The following is an 18,586-nucleotide window of genomic DNA, read 5'->3' as shown; positions in this document are numbered from 1 at the left end:
TTAGCTTCATTGTTCTCACATCCTTAATGCATCATTACACAAAGAAGCTATCAATGCCTAGTGTTATCTCACTGGGATGATGTGCTGCCTCCTCGAGAATGGGGAAAAAACCACAGGAGAAAACCATATAAATGGAACAAACTACAGTTGCTTTACTCTGGCTCAGTACCCCACTGTATTGCTCAGGACCCCACTGTATGGCCACCAATTTGTTGTTGCGAGTGGACCCACTCGCTGGGTCCCACATGATTCCAGCTCAACTAGCTACAGGTAGTGTCTAGTCACTGTGTCAAGGTTTCTTTCCCCACTCTGAACTTTAGGATACAGATGTGGGGACCTGCATGGACACTTCTAAGCCTAATTACTAGCTTAGATCTGGTATACTGCCACCACTCAGAATTCCAGTGTCTGGGGCACTCTCTATTCCCCCAAAACTTGGTCCCCTCCCTGGGCTGCCTTGAGGGACGTCACCAATTCCCTGGTGAACACAGATCCAAACCCCTTGGATCTTAAAACAAGGAGAAATTTACCATCCCCCTCCTTTCCCCCCACCAATCCCTGGTGAGTCCAGATCCAATCCCCTTGGATCTAAAACAAGGAAAAATCAATAAGTTTCTTAAAAGAAGCTTTTAATTAGAAAGAAAAGGTAAAAAGTAATGTCTGTAAATCAGATGCGAAAATGCTTTACAGGTAATCGGATTCCTATAGACCAGAGGGACCGCCCCTAGCCTTAGGTGTCAAACGTTACAGCAAACAGAGTAAAATCCTTCCAAAGCAAAAAGAACCTTTATAAGTTAGGACAAAATAAGACTAACATGCCTTGCCTGGCTAATACATTACAAGTTTGAAACTGAGAGACGGAATTCAAAGATTGAAAGAGCTGATTACGTCTGGTCCTTCTTAGTCTCAAGAGCGAACAACACCCAAAACAAAGAGCACAAACAAAGACTTCCCTCCACCAAGATTTGAAAGTATCTTGTCCCCTTATTGGTCCTCTGGTCAGGTGTCAGCCAGGTTCACTGAGCTTCTTAACCCTTTACAGGTAAAAGAGACATTAACCCTTAACTATCTGTTTATGACACACTGTTTCTAGATCTGGAACTCCAGGACATACCCCTAGGCTCCTACTGCTTGTCAGATGCCTTTCCTTGGACATGGGATGCCACTGTCCAGCTGCCTTAGACCTTGAAAGCAGTGTCTCTCCTGAGCTCCCCGTTCACTTACACATGCTTCCCTAAAGCTCCACCTAGGCTGTGGGCACTCTGGGCTTTTAGTGTAACCCCTCTGGACACAAAGTGGCAGAAAAGCAAGGAGCACAGGCTTAGCAAAGGAATTTCTTAACTACAGTCTAATCTGAAAGCACTTGAGAGTTACAGAACGTTAGACATAACAAGAGTTCTCAGATGCACCCTCCACTAGTCTGAGCTCACCCCTTCTTTTGAGTCCAAGGGTCAGCAGTGTTTCAGCATGCACAGAGTCCCTCCTGCCCTCTGTCTCCTGTCAGTACTTAAATGTGGCAATGGTTGGCCCCCCTCTGTCCTGCCCAGAGCAGAAGAACCCTGTTCTTGAATAGAGCCTCTGTCTCCAAGCCATGTGGACAGATGGTATAGTTTCAGATCCAGCAGTCAGGTCTGTGTCCCCACCCCATGTGGGCTCATGTAGAAAAACCATTGCTTCCTGGGAGTGGGTCAATAATTGAGAGATAGATAAAATCACTGGCCCTAGCATGCAGTGTGATGGCTCTTAGTGTAGTTTTTCAATGAGATGTTATAAACACTTCTCCTGAGCTGTGCCCAGTATGATAGGTTGCCCTCAGACAAGGTTAGCCTAGTAGTCAATATCTCTACAAAAAGAGCTCATAATTTGATACAGACATATCCTATAGTGTCACCAGAGTCCTCTCCTGCCAGGAGATAGGGATCAACAGCTTACAGTACAGGGAGCTAAAATTATCACCTTCAGGCTGCAGCTGGTTCTCTCTCACAGACTTAAATGGCACAGCTAATGGGAGATCCTATGAGGAAAAGCTCAGATAAGGTGATAAACTCAAAATGGGGAGTTCAGTAAGGGCCCTGTGGTCAGAAAACCATGAGGTGGCTGATTTTCCAGCTTTCTAAAGGCTCTGGGTGAGAAACAGCCTGTTTTCCAGAGCTGCAGCCCAGCATGCTACAGATTTCAACTAGTTATATCTTTCCTTTACTTTGCTATGGTGTTAGATTATCAAGGTTGGAAGGGACCTCAGGAGATCATCTAATCCAACCCCCTGCTCAAAGCAGGACTAAATCCCCAACTGACCGTCTCAAGGATTGAACTTGCAAGCCTGGCTTTAGTAGGCCAATGCTCAAATCACTGAGCTATCCCTCCCTCCATATTCTGCTGATATAGTCCGATCCTTCAAGATCTTGGCTTTTTCCTTCACTTGAGATTTGCTACCACGTCACCACGCTGCCAGTGAATATTTAATTAAAGATCATCAACTCCTTCTGCCCCGTGCTTGTCTCTCACACTCTGCCGGCCCAGTGGCCATTTGGGTCAGGGGAATGAGTCTAAACAAGCTGCAGGACTCAGAATTTAGTCAGGATGGCTGACAAAGGCAAGGGAGAGGAATTAGCTGATTGGATGTAGTAGTAGCTGGCTCTTCTCTGTACTCTTTATTAAGTCAGGGTAGCCAAAGGTGCAATCTGCAGGCTGAATGTGGCCCAGCAAGCCCTAAAATGCATCATCCCACAATTGCCTTCATGTCCACTACAAGCTGCAGCTCACAGACTGCAAGTCCCAGCTTCTCCTACTGAGCTTGGCTAATATCTGGTATATTTACAAGTGTACCCATCACTCCATGCCTCTCCTGCTCCCTGCAGAGGCTGACCTACACCTACAGACCTTGTGTGTCTGTGTTTTAAAACAGCTGACAGTTTGGAGGAGTGTTTCAAGAGTAGGAACATAGGAACTGCCAGATTGGATCAGACCCATAGTCCATTAAGTCTGGTAGCCTGTCTCTGACAGCAGCCAGCACCAGATGCTTCAGAGGAAAGTGTGTAAGAACCCTGCTGTAGGCAGACCTGGAGTACCTTGTCCATGGGGGAATATTGCTCCCTAATCCCCCATTAACATAAGGTTGCTTTGTGCCTCGAAGAATGAGGGTTAAATATCCTTTCTTTCATAACTCCTGGATTTTGTTAAGCCATATGACTAACACTGGCTGTTCTTATTAATCATACAAATGTCCAATTCTTTTTTTAATCCTGCTAAATTTGTGGTCTCCCCAATTATCTTGTAGCAATGAGATCCACAGGCCAATTGTGGTCGGGGGGAGAAGGGTTTCTTTTAAATTTTCTGCCTGTCAGGTTCATGGAATGTGCCTTCTGAAAGCTTTCGAGATTTACCCCCTTGGTGGGGCTAATACTCAAGCCAGAATGGACGGCCAGTCTGCTTAGAAATCTTACTCTCACTCTCCATTCTACCCAGGCAGGGAATCCTGGATCAAGGAGGGACAATCCAATCAACATCAACCACTATGCAACTAAGAAGAGTGTGGCAGAAAGCATGCTGGATGTGGCGCTGTTCATGGCCAATGTCACACAACTCAAAGCGGTGCTGGAGCAGGGGGTTTCATTCCAGTATTATGCCACCCTGATATCGCTTATCAGCATCTCTCTCTTCTTCCAGGTGGTGATTGGAATTCTTCTTATCATCATTGGTAAGATATCTTCTGAGCTTCTGTTCGCCTCCACTGTCAGCAGCAATCAGGGTCATGGAAGGAGGAATGGGTGGCTGGTGCAAAGACCCACATTATTTTCCCTTCAAATTAGAGAATCTACCAGCAAATGCATTTCTTCCTTCTCCATCTTAGCCTCGAGCTTTACCACTCCTTCACTCCTCTGCTTTCCCATCACTGCACCCCTGTACTAGGGATGGGAAATTGTTTCTGCCATCTCCCCACACTGCTCTCCTTCATGTTGCACTCCCCCAGCATGACCTGCACCACATCCTTGCACTCTGCCCTCCTCCATACTGTCCCTGGCTTGTGGCCTAACAGAATGATTCAGCCTGCAGTTCTATCCAACCCTCATTTAATTGATCCCAAACCTGTCCTTGTGCTGTGTGTACAAGAGCTAACTGGGGTTGTTTCAGCTGGTCCGAGACATGTGCCCAAAGGCTCCCTGCTGTTGTGGTTTGTAGCGGTTCTGTGGTCCTCCTCCCTGTCAGACTCAGAGAGAGGCCACCCTGTCTCACAACATCAAACAAGAAGCAGTCAATTAGCAGACTAGGGCTCTGGCCCTCTGGTCAGGGCAGAGTAAGAGGGACTCTGTAGTCCAAGAGACAATTTACACTGTCCGTAGGTCTGGCCCTCTGGGCAGGGCAGAACAATGAGCAGTCTTTAGCCAAAGCCTCCTGGCTTGGGTAGACAGCAATTAACACTTTGGGCTCAGTCTTTAGCTTTAGCTTCAGACTTCAGGCTGGAGCAGACAGCAGTCACAGTCTAGGGCAGAGATCCCCAAACTGTGGGGCACACTCCCCTAAGCGGTGCAGAGGAACGTTCAGAAAGCGTAGCTGGCCCGGGCTAGCCCCCCTGGGGGGCAGGGAAGGAGCACCACCCAGCCCCTCCCCTCCACCAGTTCTGCTCCAACCCTGGCCCAACTCTTGTCCCTGTGCCTGGCCCCGTCTCCAGCCTCAGCCTCAGCTGCAGATCCACACCCAGCCACAGGCCCAGCTGCCAGCCCCCACTGCAGGCTGGCTGTGGCTCTGCTCCTGCCCCAGCGTTGGCCCCTGGCCACATCCCTGCTCTCAAACCCACCCTCAGCTGCAGCTGCAGCCCCCTTACCTCGTCCATGCCCCACCCCCCAAAGCTGCAGGCCCTGCTCCCGGTCTGCGGGGTTGCAAATAGGGGCAAAGGGGGGGCGTAACCCTGAAAAGTTTGGGGACCACTGGTCTAGGGGCTTTCAGCCCCCTGGCTGGGACAAGCCACAAACAGGGCACAGGCCTGCTAGCCTAAGGTAGTAGGCCACCTCCCCAGAGGTGGTTTTAGTAGCAAGGGGTAGGGATACCCATGTTCACACTGCTCCACCAGGTCCCACCCCAGGGCCCTAAAGTGTCGGTGATCCCACCACCTGGTCAGCGGGGAAGTCACCAAAACATGCTGACTCATTTCCCAGCAACACAACTGGACTAAAGTTTGGTTCCCCTGGGCTACTTCCAACCACCCATCCTTGGCGTGGCTCTGTAGTCCATGGGTCCTCAGGCTCCTCGGGGTAAATGGAGGATGGCAGTCCCAGCAACTCCTCTCCACAGTCAGTCTCCTCCAGGGGCAGGGCATGGCACTGCACAGCTCGGTCCCTGGTCCAGAGTTCAGCAGCAAGATACAGCAACTGAGCTGAAGGGCCCATCTTGTCCTGCCCCCTGCTGCCGGTACAGGAGACAGGGCTGTCTTGACTTTGCTCACCAGGGGCATGGGGCAGTTCCTCCCCGTCAGGCTCAGAGGGAGGCCACTCTGCCTCACTACAGGGTGCCTGCTCTGTCAGCACACGTGTCTCCAGGGCCTCCCACACCTGCTCTGGCCCCCTTCTCCACACACCCACTTTGAAGGAGGAGCTGGAGGAGCCAGCTCTCCCTAAGCACCTTTCCCCTCCCACTGCCACCTCATCCAGTGCCCTCACCACTTGTGGAAAACTTTCCTGACCCTCATTGACAAACACACCAGTGCCTCTATCATTTGTATAAAAGCCTCCCGTTGCCTCCTCCCATGATACCAAGAGCCCTTCCTTTGCACCTCTGGGCTGGGCTATGCTAGAAAGTTAGGTTGACCCAGCTAGGTCACTCAGGGGTGTGAAAAATTTGCAGATTTACCACAGTAACAGGAGATCCCCTTCCATCACTGTAATAAGAGTAAACACTACAGCGCTGCAGCAGCACAGCGGCAGCTCTGCTGCTCTAGTGTTTCTAGCTTAGACATAGTCTTACTTGGCAAAAGTCTCTACAGACCCCATCAGGCCTGGAGCCTCCCTTCAGCTGATAAACAAAGGCCTATCATTGTCGGCACTTGTGTGTGTTCCTGTTTGGAGCTGTAAGGAATGACAAGGGAGCATGAGCCTGGACTATAGACAAAGGTAACTCCCTTGTTATTTACGTAGGGCCTGATTGTCAGATTGACGTCATCGGGAGCTGTGGGTGTGCTTTAGAAAACAAGGCCCCTCTTGGTAACTTGCACTGTTCTGCCCCCTTGCCCCCAACTCACAAACTCTGTAATATAGTTGTCATGGTATAAGTCCCCACTCTGAACCTTAGCGTCCAAAAGATGGGGTACCAGCATGAATTCCCCTAAGCTTAATTACCAGCTTAGATCTTGTAGTGCTGCCACCAACCAGGATTTGCAGTGCCTGGTACTCTCTGGTCCCCCCAAAACCTTCCCAGGGGACCCCAAGACCCAGACCCCCTGGATCTTAACACAAGGAAAGTAACCCTTTCCCCACCGTTGCTCTCCCCAGGCTTCCCCTCCCTGGGTTACCCTGGAAGATCACTGTGATTCCACTCCTGAATCCTAAAACAGAGAAGGAATGTCACCTTCCCCCCTCCTCTTTTCCCCCCTCACCAAGGCAATACAGATTCAAGCCTCATGAATCTAAAACAAAGAGGACATTCACCTTCCCCCACGCCCCGAGAGAGAAGAACAGTGACTAATACAGAGAGAATCAGGTTTTTCCTCCCCGCCTTTTTTCCTTTCTCCCACCAGTTCCCTGGTGAGTACAGACTCCTCCCTGGAGTTTTACACAAGAACCAAAAAATCAATCAGGTTCTAAAAGAAAAGTGTTTAATAAAAGAAAGAAAAAAGTAAAAGTTGTCTCTGTAAAATTAACCTGGCAATGTTACAGGGTCTTTCAGCTTATAGACACTAAGAAAATCCCCCTCCCCCAGCATACATACAAATTGCAACAGAGATACAATTCTTCAGCAAATACACATTTGCAATAAAGAAAACAATCAAAAGACTAAAACCGCCTTATTACCGACTACATATTCTGAACATATAAGAGACTGTATCAGAGAGATGGAGAGAAACTTAGTTGCACGTCTAGTCACAGTCCAGAATCCCAGAGAGAACAAAGCAAAACCCAAAAAAACACAAACAAAGGCTTCCCTCCACCGAGATTTTTAAAGTATCTTGTCTCCTGATTGGTCCTCTGGTCAGGTGTTTCAGGTTCACTGTTTGTTAACCCCTTACAGGTAAAAGAGACATTAACCCTTAACTATCTGTTTGTGACAATAGTATTAATAAAATCATCCTCCCAGCTCCAATCCCTGGGACAACTTGCTGCCACTACCTCTCATGTGTTCAGCAGTCTGACCAGGACATGGCTCCTTTAGGCCAGGGTTTCTCAAACAGGGGTTGTCGCTTGTGTAGGGAAAGCCTCTGGTGGGCCAGGCCGGTTTGTTTACCTGCCCTGTCTACAGGTCTGGCCGATCGTGGCTCCCACTGGCCGCGGATCACTGCTCCAGGCCAATGGGAGCAGCTGGAAGCGGTGGCCAGTAAGTCCCTTGGCCCGCGCCACTTCCTGCAGCTCCCATTGGCCTGGAGCAGCGATCCGCAACCAGTGGGAGCCATGATCGGCTGGACTTGCGGATGGGGCAGGTAAACACACCGGCCTGGCCTGCCAGGAGCTTTTCCTACACAAACGGCAACCCTTGTTTGAAAAACCCTGCTTTAGGCCATAAGGCTTTGAGCCAGTTTTCAATTATCTCTTTATTTTGTGCTGTATCTCAGCTCGGCTGAACCTGAACGATGTGTCAAAGCAACATCGCCTGAATGTGCTCAATAACACTGCCACGGCTCTGATCTTCATCACTGTCATCCTCAACATCTTCATCACTGGCTTTGGCGTGCAGAAGACTGGTCTCTACCCTACCAGGAGACATTACTGAGGCCTGGAGCACAAGGGAATCAGGTAATGAAGGGATGAGGGTCCACTACTACCCAGCTTTGGAAGGGTCAACTGCTTCGGCAGTCAAAGGGTCTCAGAAATCATCAATGCTGTTGTGGAAGGGAAGGGGGGGACAGTCCTACACATACACACATGGCTCCTTTTGTGCATAGTGTTGTCCCTTGGAAAGCCTGGGCTGTGTGACATGATCTCTCAGGAAAAGGAATTTCCTTGCTCTGTCTCTAAAGCAAGGATGTCATGAGTCCACATTTATGGGATTCATCAGATATCTGGTAGCAGCAGCTGATGTCCAGCAGATAACAAATCCCAACCTGGATCACGATAGGCACTATGAGAGAGGAGTCAGACAGTGGAAAGTTGGGTGTGGCAGGTATGTGGGAAAGCACCTGGTTCCCAAGAGCTATTCAGGCAGTGGGAGAGATCAGAAGAGGGACCAATGCTGGCAAAGGTGGTGGAAGGAAAGAGAGGCAGTAGGGAGGGAGCTTTTCAAAATGGTCACTGCTATGTGGTGGTGGTGACTATTTTAAGAATCTGATTTTTGACCTTTATTCCTGGATAAGAGTCATGTGACTAGGAGTCCAGACAAATGGCTGGGTTTCCAAATCAAATCCAAACCAGGGATCACAGCTTTAAATTAGAGTGGGCTCTCAAGCCTGACAGGGAGCTAATGGCTTGTAGCTCTTGCCTTAACAGTTCCCACCAATAGGGTGACCATATTTGCCTATACTGAATATGGGACACCTGGTAAAATTACTTGTATTCAAGTGAGTTCAATGGCAATCAATCGTACAAACATTCAAATTAACATTAAGTTGACTGAGCCCCTGTTAAAAAGAAATACCGTTTAGTTTTTATTTACCTTCTTATCTTTAAGGCTTTAGAGCTCACATGGGGAGGGGTGACACACACACCTCCCCTCCCACATCCCCTGCCACACACACACATAGGAAGAGGTCTCTCACACACACACATACACACACCCCCCTCCCTCGTACAGGGTGTGTATGTGTGACTGACTGACCGGACCCTCCCTGCCCGGTGATCTCCACCTTCCATGCCTGGCTGGGCCCCCGGGACAGACCCGCCTCTCCTGGTACCTGGCATTCTGTCTTCCTATGGCAACACGTGGGCAGAGGGCATGCAGGGTCACATGCCTTCCCTTCCCAGATTTCTGCCAGGATTCACACCAGAATGTGGCCAGCAGCAGCCTTTCAGCACTGTGCGAGAGGGAAGGGACAGGAGCTGCTTCCAGCTGCATGGGAAGAGGAGGAGGAGGCATGACCTGGTCTGTCTTTGCAAAGCTTCTCTTCCCCCCACCCCCACATGTGTGGCTGGAAGCAGCTTGTCCCTTCCCGCCTGCACAGTGTTGAAAGGCAGCTAACACCTCTAGGCTGGCCACTGATATAACCCAGCTGCCTCCTGTCCCCGCACTACAGGGTGGGCAGGAAGGGGTTAAGCCCAAAGGATACATTGTGCATCAGGGCCCAAGGAACCTGACTGCAGGGGCTTCAGCGAACCAAGCCAGAGAAGTGGCTCAGCAGGGGAGGGTATGTAGGGGACAGAGCAGCCCCACGCTCCCTGGGAACAGGGCCCAGGGAGGGGCGGGGGTGGGAGGTGCAGATGAAGAGGGTGCTAAGCCCCTGCCCCAGGAGCTGCTGTAGACCCTGCAGGTTTGGGGCATAAACCGGCTGAAAATCACTCCCACGCTGCTCCAGAGCTTAGCTGAGGGGCAGAGAGGCTTCCCTGTGCCAGCGCTGTTCGGGGCTTTGGCACATGCAGGGCTTGTCTCCTCCTGGCCAGTGCCCCAGGCACGAGGGTCTTGGGCTTTGCCAGGATGCCAGCCCAGCCAGAGGCAGTTGGGGAAGGAAGGAGCCTGCTTGCCAGGCTGCTAGTGAGCTGAGTCCTGGGACACTTGCAGGAGGGCTTAAATACAGTATTGTCACTTTAAAAATTGGACATCTGGTCACCCAACCCCCAAGGATGCTGGGGCAATGGCCAGCAGGAGTGTCTTATGGAAATTTGGATTGGAGAGGGAGGTGGGATCCTGGATTCAGTGCAGAGGCACAAGGCTTCCATGAAGATGGCACTGGCTTTGGAGCTTGTGAAATCTGTGGGATTTAGAGGCCGAACACCATATTTATTGCGGCAGCAATTACTTCCCCTTTGAGTGTGATAGAGAACAACCCCTACAGATTAATACACAGGGAACCATACAACATTTTTAACTCCCCTCTCTGGATTTTACTTCCATAGGAATCAGTCAGGACTGGTTCATAGAATGCTTTGAGATTCTTCAACTTGAAAAGCATGAAATAGCGTTGTAAGGCCTCTAAATGCTACCATAAGTCCTGATCCTGCAATACTTGTGCGCATGTTAACTATAAGCACAGAGGTCATCCTGCTGGACTAGAATGATGCAGTGCTAGAAGAGACGGGGATAGGGTGATCACCGTTGCTGGATGGAAATAAGGGAAAACTAAATGAAAACTAAGGAACAATGCTTTATTTTAAGGGACATTTTAGGGAAACTGCCATTTCCCTTAGCATAACATGTATTTTCTTTCAAGGGTATGTTTCTACAGCCTTCAAGTTTACGATACAATTCTCATAAGCTTCAATGTTTAAAATGGTCACAGGACATCCCTTAAAATAAGGGACTGGCAGTCACCCTAGCTGGGGATCCAGTATGAATTAAGGAAACTACTTAGGGCAAATAGCATGAAAAAATGTTACAATGGTGGCATGCTTTCTTGGAATGGCCCTGTAGATGGGGGGTGGGGGAGGGAAATGGATTGCGATAGGTAACACTGGCAGATAGTAGAGGGAAAGCTGTCCTAGGATCCTGCTTATGAATCTTCTGTGAAATACTTGCTGACTTGAGGAACCTAGTGGATTCTTATCTTGCATCTTTTGTTTTTCTTGCAGGTTGTGTGTGTGGCACCAGCTTTAGGGTCCCTTCTTTCAATTTTTTTTTTACTGACCTCAGCAGAATCCTACCAGCTGAGTGGAGACAGAGAACTGAATTACTCTTTAAAAATTGTTTGCAAAGTATTTTATGCAGGTTGTTTGTATAAAGCATGTGTAGCTTTGCAGGAATGAAATTTCCACTGATTTTTTTCAACGCTAGTGCAAGCTGTGCAGTGGTTTCTAGAAAGCTTCACAAAAAGTTGCAAAAAAGCACTTTCCAAACATGCTCCTGTGCACAGGTAACAACAAACTTTTCTCTGATTTTAATTCTCTGCTTCTCATATTCAGTATTAACTAATTTTATACAGGGGGCCGAGTTCCAGGCTGAGTTATATTTATTTGGTAAGCAAAACTAACCATACCCTGGCCAGATATTTTGTAACTGGCAACACTTAAAGTAACACTATCGAACAGTTTATGTTTCAAATATAGGTTGGTTGGTTGGTTGTTTTTGTGGGAGGAAAGGAGCGGGTGAGTGTGTTATGATGACTAATAGGAATAAAAATGTTTTCTTCAAGGTTGCTTAAAAAAAATCAAATGAGATGTTTTTTGAAAACCATTGAACATTCCTCTGCAGTGCAGGAAACTTAAGCCCCACAGCAAATAGATACTTATGCTTAGATACCACCACAAGGACCTTGTTAGAAATCCTCTATGGATAACATGGGGGTACTGTAGGAGAAATAGGAAATGAAGCTGACTAAACACAGAAAGTGAAACAGACCAGTCTAGCTTCACTTGTCTACATTAACTGAAGTGCAAAAAGTAAACAAACAGCATCTACACATTCAAGAGCAAACTGGGTTTAAACCTTTTTTTGGTGTTATAATTAAAGGTTATCAGTAACAGGTATGCTGTTAAATACATGATTTTTATCCTGCTAGTCCTGATGAGAATTCTACTGTATTAGAAAGTGGTTTTACACAACCTCAAAGCAGTAATTTAAAAATAAAAAAAGTTTCTTCAGATCATTCTGAGTTATTTAGCAGGTTCTTTCTGGCAGCCTGATTTTTGGATTATTGGTGTTACACTCAAAAATTGTATACTTTTGACTTGTCAGTTATTTGCATACTTGAGTACTATGTTTTCCTGTTTATTAAATGATTTTTCACTCAAAGGCAGAGTCAGATTTCAATATGGGTGAAATCCTACGTATCCAAGAAACCGATAGAAAATTCCTAAGGTTGACATCATGCACATTCCCATCACAGCTGGATAGGAAAGGCAAGGCAACGGCAATTGCATGATGATATTCACATATTCTCCTCAGAAGAGCTTCTAAGAGATACTGGATACTGCTAATATGGTCGTTGCTGACATGACTTTGGCTGGTGTCACTGTTTACCTCCCACAAGCTGAGACGACCTCCTATGTGTTTGACTTTTCAGATCTCCTTCCAGAAATCTACTCTGTTGCATTTCAATTTAAATCGGAGGTATTATCGTCATCCTGGAGACAGGGGCAAATGACATTTCTATAGTGTGTTCCACCCACAAGTTAGCTGACTATAGAAATGCTGAGGCATCATTACATTCCTAACTCTCCAGTAATTAATCTTATAGGATATTGCCTACTGATCCTTCTGAGGGTTCTTCTATAGGCCAAAGCCCTATGGTGAGTATTTCTTAGTAGTAGCCATGACAGACTGTTTAGATTTTCTTGCTTCAGACTATACACACAATAATATTAATGATTACTTTGTTGTCATCCACCTGTGGTTATTTTGCCCAGGGGTAACTAAAGCTGCCTCATCTACGTGCTAGAGGCACCATCTCTAAAAGTTAGAGGGTTGTTTGTTCTCTGTGCTTATTTCACTCCTTGGACTCTCTATGGAGGCAGCCAAGAAGTTGCTAGCAGGCACAGCAGTGAGGATTTATGAGGTCGATATTTCCCCACTAGCAGCTACAGTGTGAGGGTATTTCAAACAGGCCACCAAGGAACTATCAGGTCATGGCTTTCAACTACTACTGACCTGACTGGGTTTAGGCAAAGGTGACAAGCTTCATATCCTTCTCTCAGGTGCCAATCCACCCACTCCCTCATGGCCACAGCCTGCTCCACAGAGCCAGGGGCTGAGCAGTAATGGCTGAATGTCAAACAAATGACTCAACAGAGGTGGAAGAGTAAACTTGGATGGCCTTCTCTCTCACAGAGATGCCAAGCCATGCAGTGCTGCATGTGAGGCATATTTGTGTGGAGACTGCTTCCCATTACTGAACATGACACAGCAGGAGACGAGCACACAGTGGGCAGAGGTGGTCTGCCCTTTATCACCTCTCGATCATGGAGTCAGAAGCACTGGCACTCCTGGCTGCCTTCTCACTTCTATGTATCAGACCTCAGCTCTGTTCTGAGCTGCTTGCACTCCCGTAGGCAGCAGGGAGGTGGTTGGTTGTTTTTTTTTTAAACCAACCTTTTAAATAAACAATGTCTATGAAAGAACTGATCTAATGTTTGTCCACTGTCTGTCTCAGAGGCTGGGCTAAGCTATGTGTTCCCTCCTGCACCTTACTCCATGAGATGGCCCCTGCCAGCTGAGGGAAAGACTGGTTTATCATTATGACTCTGTCACATTCCCTATAGTGCTCCTTGCTGCTTGGGGTAGAAAACTAACCTGTATCAATGTTCTGTTCCATTTCCTGTGATGCATCTCTGATTAATAGGAGAGAAGCTCCTCTATGTCCTCCTGTCCCATTCTCTGCAGCCCCAATTGCTTTAGTGGGGGAAAAAATGATCATGATCTGACCCTTGAATCCCCCCTCTTTGTGTTGGTCTCTGAAGCACCCCTGCTGGGGTACAGAGTGATCTATACCCCATGTATTAACTTTGTCTTTTGCTGGGTGAGACAAAGAGAGGAACATTTGACCTTTAATCACTTAAGAGTGTTGTTGGCAGATGTCTGAGGAACACACATAGACATAAGTGAGCTTTTGTAGGAAGAAACTGTATTTATAAACCCCTTGGGGTGCCAGCCTATCCTCCCTCCTAACAGAGGAGAGGCCTGGGAATCATCTTAAAGGCACAAAGCCACTTTAAGGTGTGGAATTCAGAGGTACAGTACAGAATTAACACACCAGGCATTGGTGTCTGGATAACATTTCAGACATTTACAAGCAATGAGAAAAGGCAAGACATTCATATGAGGGAAACGTTAAAGACAAAGACAAAACAGTCACATCATGTTCACGCAACAGATTCTTTCATGATAAAACCCATTCTCTCTCAACCCCTTTGTTGGATTGCGAAACATCATGGAGTTCACAAGGCAGTGGAAAGGGTCGGATGCCTTCAAATAATGCCAATGGAAATGAGATTGAGTTTTTGGAGAAGCCCACTTCCCCACTTTGGTAAAGCCAGGCTCCCCGTAGCCCTTTTGTGATCTCTGGGGAGCTGCCATTCCTGAGACATGTCTCCTTTCTGATAGAGGAGAACCCCATGACCCACCCAAATCCCATCAGTGCGTAAACTAGAGTGACATAAGCCAGAATCCATGAGTCTCAGCTTCCACTCTGTTCTTGATTTTGATTAGGGCAGGTGGGGGAGAAGCAGCATCCTTGGGGTTAAACCCTTGACTTTTTCATATGCATTTCATGCTGGCCTGACAGCCCTGGAGCAGATACTCCTCTCTTTCCCCACAACAAGTGGCAGTCTCAACCCGGACCTCTACTGACTACTTCAAGGGCTGACAGGCAGGTTCAGTCTCCATGGAGAATTTCCTCTGAGGATTCTCTGCTGAGGCTGCCAACTAATGCCAATTGTGATGGTGGCTTTTGTGGTGTGCATAATTGCCCTCTGGGAATAGGACTGAGACTCTACCACCTATTTCACATAGACAACCAAAGAGCCCTTAAGGAAGTAAACAGTTTTGATCATTACCAATCTCACTGAAAGGCACAAGGAAGGAGCATAGCTGAGTGAGCACCAGAAGACCCTGGGTGAAATCCTAATCCCGCTGAAGTCAATGAGAGTTTTGCCATTGATATTAATGGAGCAAGGATTGTACGTAAGAACATAAGAATGGCCGTATCGGGTCAGACCAAAGGTCCATCTAACCCAGTATCTGTCTACTGACAGTGTATCTCTTTTGATATGCCCAGCTCTATTACTGTGAGCCCTACAGGCAGTCTCTGACCCTTCATGCTTCACTTTCCCCATTGGTAAAACAACACTCTTCTTCGAAAGTGCTAAGTAATATTTCTAATTCATTGGATCCCACTGCTTATCTTCTAGGTCAACCAGTCCCCATTCCACATGAATTTCTTTACAGAGCCAGTTCAGACATGCTATGAGACTTGCCATCCCAAGGAATCCAGAGTTTGGAAAGAGGGTTTGCAAATATTAGAGATTTGTTATGCCCTGCAAGTATGTGCACAAGCCCCTGAATAAAGCAGCCTGATAGGACATGCACTAAAGATGCATATCAACTATTCCAATCAGAAACAATCAACTGCCACATTATTAAACTTCTAAAAACAGAGAGTTTTCATCTACCACCTCTTTTCCCCTCCAAAAATCATTTTCATGTTATTTCTCAGTCTCTAAATATGAAAAGTACCTTCCCTAGTTACAAAGACTGCTGTGATTTGCAGTGGGTTTGATACTGCATCTTCTTAGATCCCAGATGGCTACAGTCCTACAAATATTTAATGGATTAAAAGACTCAGTAGCCCCTTGTACATTTTTCACCATTGCTCCACTCTGCATTGCATGCCCTCCCCAAACCTGGAGGTTGATGGTTGGTGGAGCATTGACTTAGCCCATACCAGCCAAGCTGTGGATCTCTGCACTCCTTGAATTATGAGAAAGGACCATACCCCAGTCATTAGGGGTGAAATCTTACCCCTACAGGAGTTTTACCATTGACTTTGGTGGGGGCAAGATTCCACCCTAGGTTTTGGCAGAGTTTGAACAAGGTCTCCTCCAAATTCCTTTCACCAAAGCAAAAACTCCTTTCATCAGTGCAGTCACCAAACTTCCATGGTCCTGTCACCAGTGCAAGCCCCAGGTCCTAAATCCATCTCACCAGTGCCAGCACAAGGCTCATCTGGTCCTTCCATAAGTGCAACATTGTGAACTGCTCCTGTCCTTCCACTATGCAAACAAATAGTTCTTCACACACATAGAATCTACCATAGAAAACAACTGTGAAATCATAACTTATTAAATTAACCCCCAGATGCTGTGTTATAGACCAGGTCTGAGGAGCAAAACAGTTCTCCTTCTCACTGACAAAGATACAGTATTTCAGACAATCAAATATTCCATTTCCCTCTGTTACGAGTTCCCAGCTATTGCCGGGACACACCCTTGTCTGACTGGGCTACAGCTGTTGATATGGCTTCCCAGTTCCTACTGAGATGGCCTCACCTGTCCTCTCCAAGTACCCAGCATGAGCCTCAGGCAGGAAACAACTAACCAAAGTGGTTCTTAACATTAGCCCCAGCCAGCTGCAAGCAAATGAGGTCTCTCATGAGGGAAAAAAGTGTTTGAGTCTCCAGATACAGCCCATGGTTTGTTGAACAGGAGTGTAGATTTTCCCAGTGATTTAGATGAAAGAGTGGCAAATAGGGCTAAGCACTGGCAGCCTAGAGTGCCTAACAGCTTCTCAGACTTTTCTGGGCTGGGCAGGTACATGGGGATGAGGACACAACACAGTTCAGAGAAGTTCCTTTGGTCCTCTGTCCAAAGACATGGGTGTTAGAGTTTTTCAAGTATCAGAAGAAGCTGCAGCTTTATTGTAAATAATCCATTCTGGTTGTAACTGGGATTTGTTCCTTTTCTTAAATTTGCACCATGCAAGACACTCCAGACAGCTTGCCATCACTTCTATCGTACCATCAGTCAGGGGCTCTAGGTGCATCAGTGTCAGGGGTAACCAGTCCTTCGCTTGTCTAAGGCTCCCCCAAATACAGAGCGAGTCACTGATCCCCATGTCTGAGACCCAATGGCTCACGAGTGCCAAAGATAAGTTCCCACTCCTATATACTGATCATCCCTTTTCACAGGCACCTGTAAGTCTGATCTCCTAGGATGACTCCGGAGAGAGGAGGAGTGTGTACTCTCGGCTATGTGCCTAGACGAGGTGCATGTGCTGATATAAGGGTGGCTGGCTCTGCCGGGCAGCTTTGTGGCCGAACATTACAGTGTCCTCAACTGTTGTCGGTTCCACATGCCCCGCTTGGAGTGAAATCGGTGAAAGAAGTTCCTCAGGGACAGTCGTTCCACTTCCAGGCCAGCCTGCATGATCCTGTGGGGGAAGGAAGAGGAGAAAATTCAAGAGGAGATTAGTTCAGTAAGACACTCCAAGGACGGGTTGGCAGGAAGGGTGGCTAGGGTGATGTGAAAGTCGCCTCTGTAGTGTCGCATACCAAACCATTGCACTAATATAATGGCCCAAAAGATTGCTACGGCCTACAACCAAGGGCTGCTGAGATCTAGGACTTGTACAGCATGCAAAAGAGCTGTCTGGCACGAAGGGGTGAGGGAAAGGGATGCCTCATATCACAAACTTTTCAAAAAATGTAACTGCACCCCATGGCCCCGGATGACCTTACTCCAAATAGCTGCCTTGTTGGGCATTTATTATGTGTGTTATTATGGAGCCTAGAGGCCTCAGCTGAGATCAGGGCCCCATTGTACTAAACACTGTTCAAAGATCAGGAAGGGGTCGAAAATATGCACTGGGAGCATCTGTATGTGTCTGATTTACCCAATGCCTGCCAAGGGGGTGGCAGGAAGGTACCAGGATTCTGGAGATAGCTCTCCCCTTTCCTATGTCAGTGGCTACGATAAGGCATTCTGGTTACAGTAGCCCCCTTAGCTCTGACAACCAATGTGCTGCTCAAGGGGATATGCTCAGGGAGTCGCCCACTGACAGGGAATGCACACTGTGACCTTTGTCACCTTCATTTCTTACTGCTCTACTTCAGCAGGAATCCCAGCTCACTTCTCTCTCCGTCCCTACCACCTCAGAATCAAGGGGGACTGCTCTACTGAACTGCAACATGGGCAGAGCTGGTGGAACATCTCCACTCACCTGTCCACGAGTTCCCAGTCCTCTCCTCCCCAGCGATCCCTGAACTCTTTGGTATTCATCCCTCCAATCTGATCCAGGTCAGACTTGTATATGCCTAGGAGACCAAATCCATTCACCTCCCAATAGCCTGCGAACAAAACTAAAAGTCATCATCCATGCTTGCACCCTCAACCACTATTGAATGAAGCAGGAGATTCCCAGCCCTGGTGTTTCCTGCTTCCACAGAGACAAACAACCACACTTCCCTGGGACAATAACTGAGCCAAAGAACTGGAAGGGACACACAAACTAATCCCAGCACCTCTAGTCACAACAAATCTAACACCCAGCACCAACGTACAAGGTGTTAATGTTTAGGACATCCCAAGAACAAGTTCTGAAAGTGGCTAGAGAGCACATGCTCCTTTTAGCTCTGACAGATGCCCTCATCTCTCATGTGAAAGCAACACACTTTCTAATTCACCTGTATTATCCCAACATCGATGATCTGTCCCTGTCCCTTGGGTGTTAATACTGAAACTGGAATTTTGCTCTGATTTTGAGAGGATCATAGGAAGTCCCAGACTCTCTTCTTGGATGGCCCTCTGTACCTAACAGCAGTGTTGCACTGTGCACATCTATACAGCTGTGCTGCCCCCTGACCCAGAGC

The 18,586-nt window shown here is 47.5% G+C and overlaps 2 protein-coding genes across 2 annotated transcripts in view; one reads left to right on the top strand and one right to left on the bottom strand.

Annotated features, from left to right (window-relative positions):
* Positions 1-13,347, top strand: part of NINJ2 (ninjurin 2) — a 75,435-nt gene extending 62,088 nt beyond the window's left edge. Inside the window, exons 2-4 of the mRNA XM_032796735.2 lie at positions 3,466-3,697; positions 7,757-7,937; positions 10,860-13,347. Of these exons, the coding sequence (XP_032652626.1) occupies positions 3,466-3,697; positions 7,757-7,914 (390 nt within the window). The 3' untranslated portion in view covers positions 7,915-7,937; positions 10,860-13,347. The remainder of the gene's footprint in view (positions 1-3,465; positions 3,698-7,756; positions 7,938-10,859) is intronic.
* Positions 13,348-13,844: 497 nt separating this feature from the next.
* The window catches only part of B4GALNT3 (beta-1,4-N-acetyl-galactosaminyltransferase 3), a 130,878-nt gene continuing 126,136 nt past the window's right edge, over positions 13,845-18,586 (bottom strand). The window contains exons 19-20 of the mRNA XM_032796731.2: positions 17,938-18,064; positions 13,845-17,148 (exon numbers count right to left, since the gene is read on the bottom strand). Of these exons, the coding sequence (XP_032652622.1) occupies positions 17,040-17,148; positions 17,938-18,064 (236 nt within the window). The 3' untranslated portion in view covers positions 13,845-17,039. The remainder of the gene's footprint in view (positions 17,149-17,937; positions 18,065-18,586) is intronic.

The sequence above is a fragment of the Chelonoidis abingdonii genome, chromosome 1 (assembly GCF_003597395.2).
Source record: "Chelonoidis abingdonii isolate Lonesome George chromosome 1, CheloAbing_2.0, whole genome shotgun sequence".
NCBI classification, from domain to species: domain Eukaryota; kingdom Metazoa; phylum Chordata; order Testudines; family Testudinidae; genus Chelonoidis; species Chelonoidis abingdonii.
Note: the sequence above shows the minus strand (reverse complement) of the source record. Positions and strands in the feature narration are given on the sequence as shown.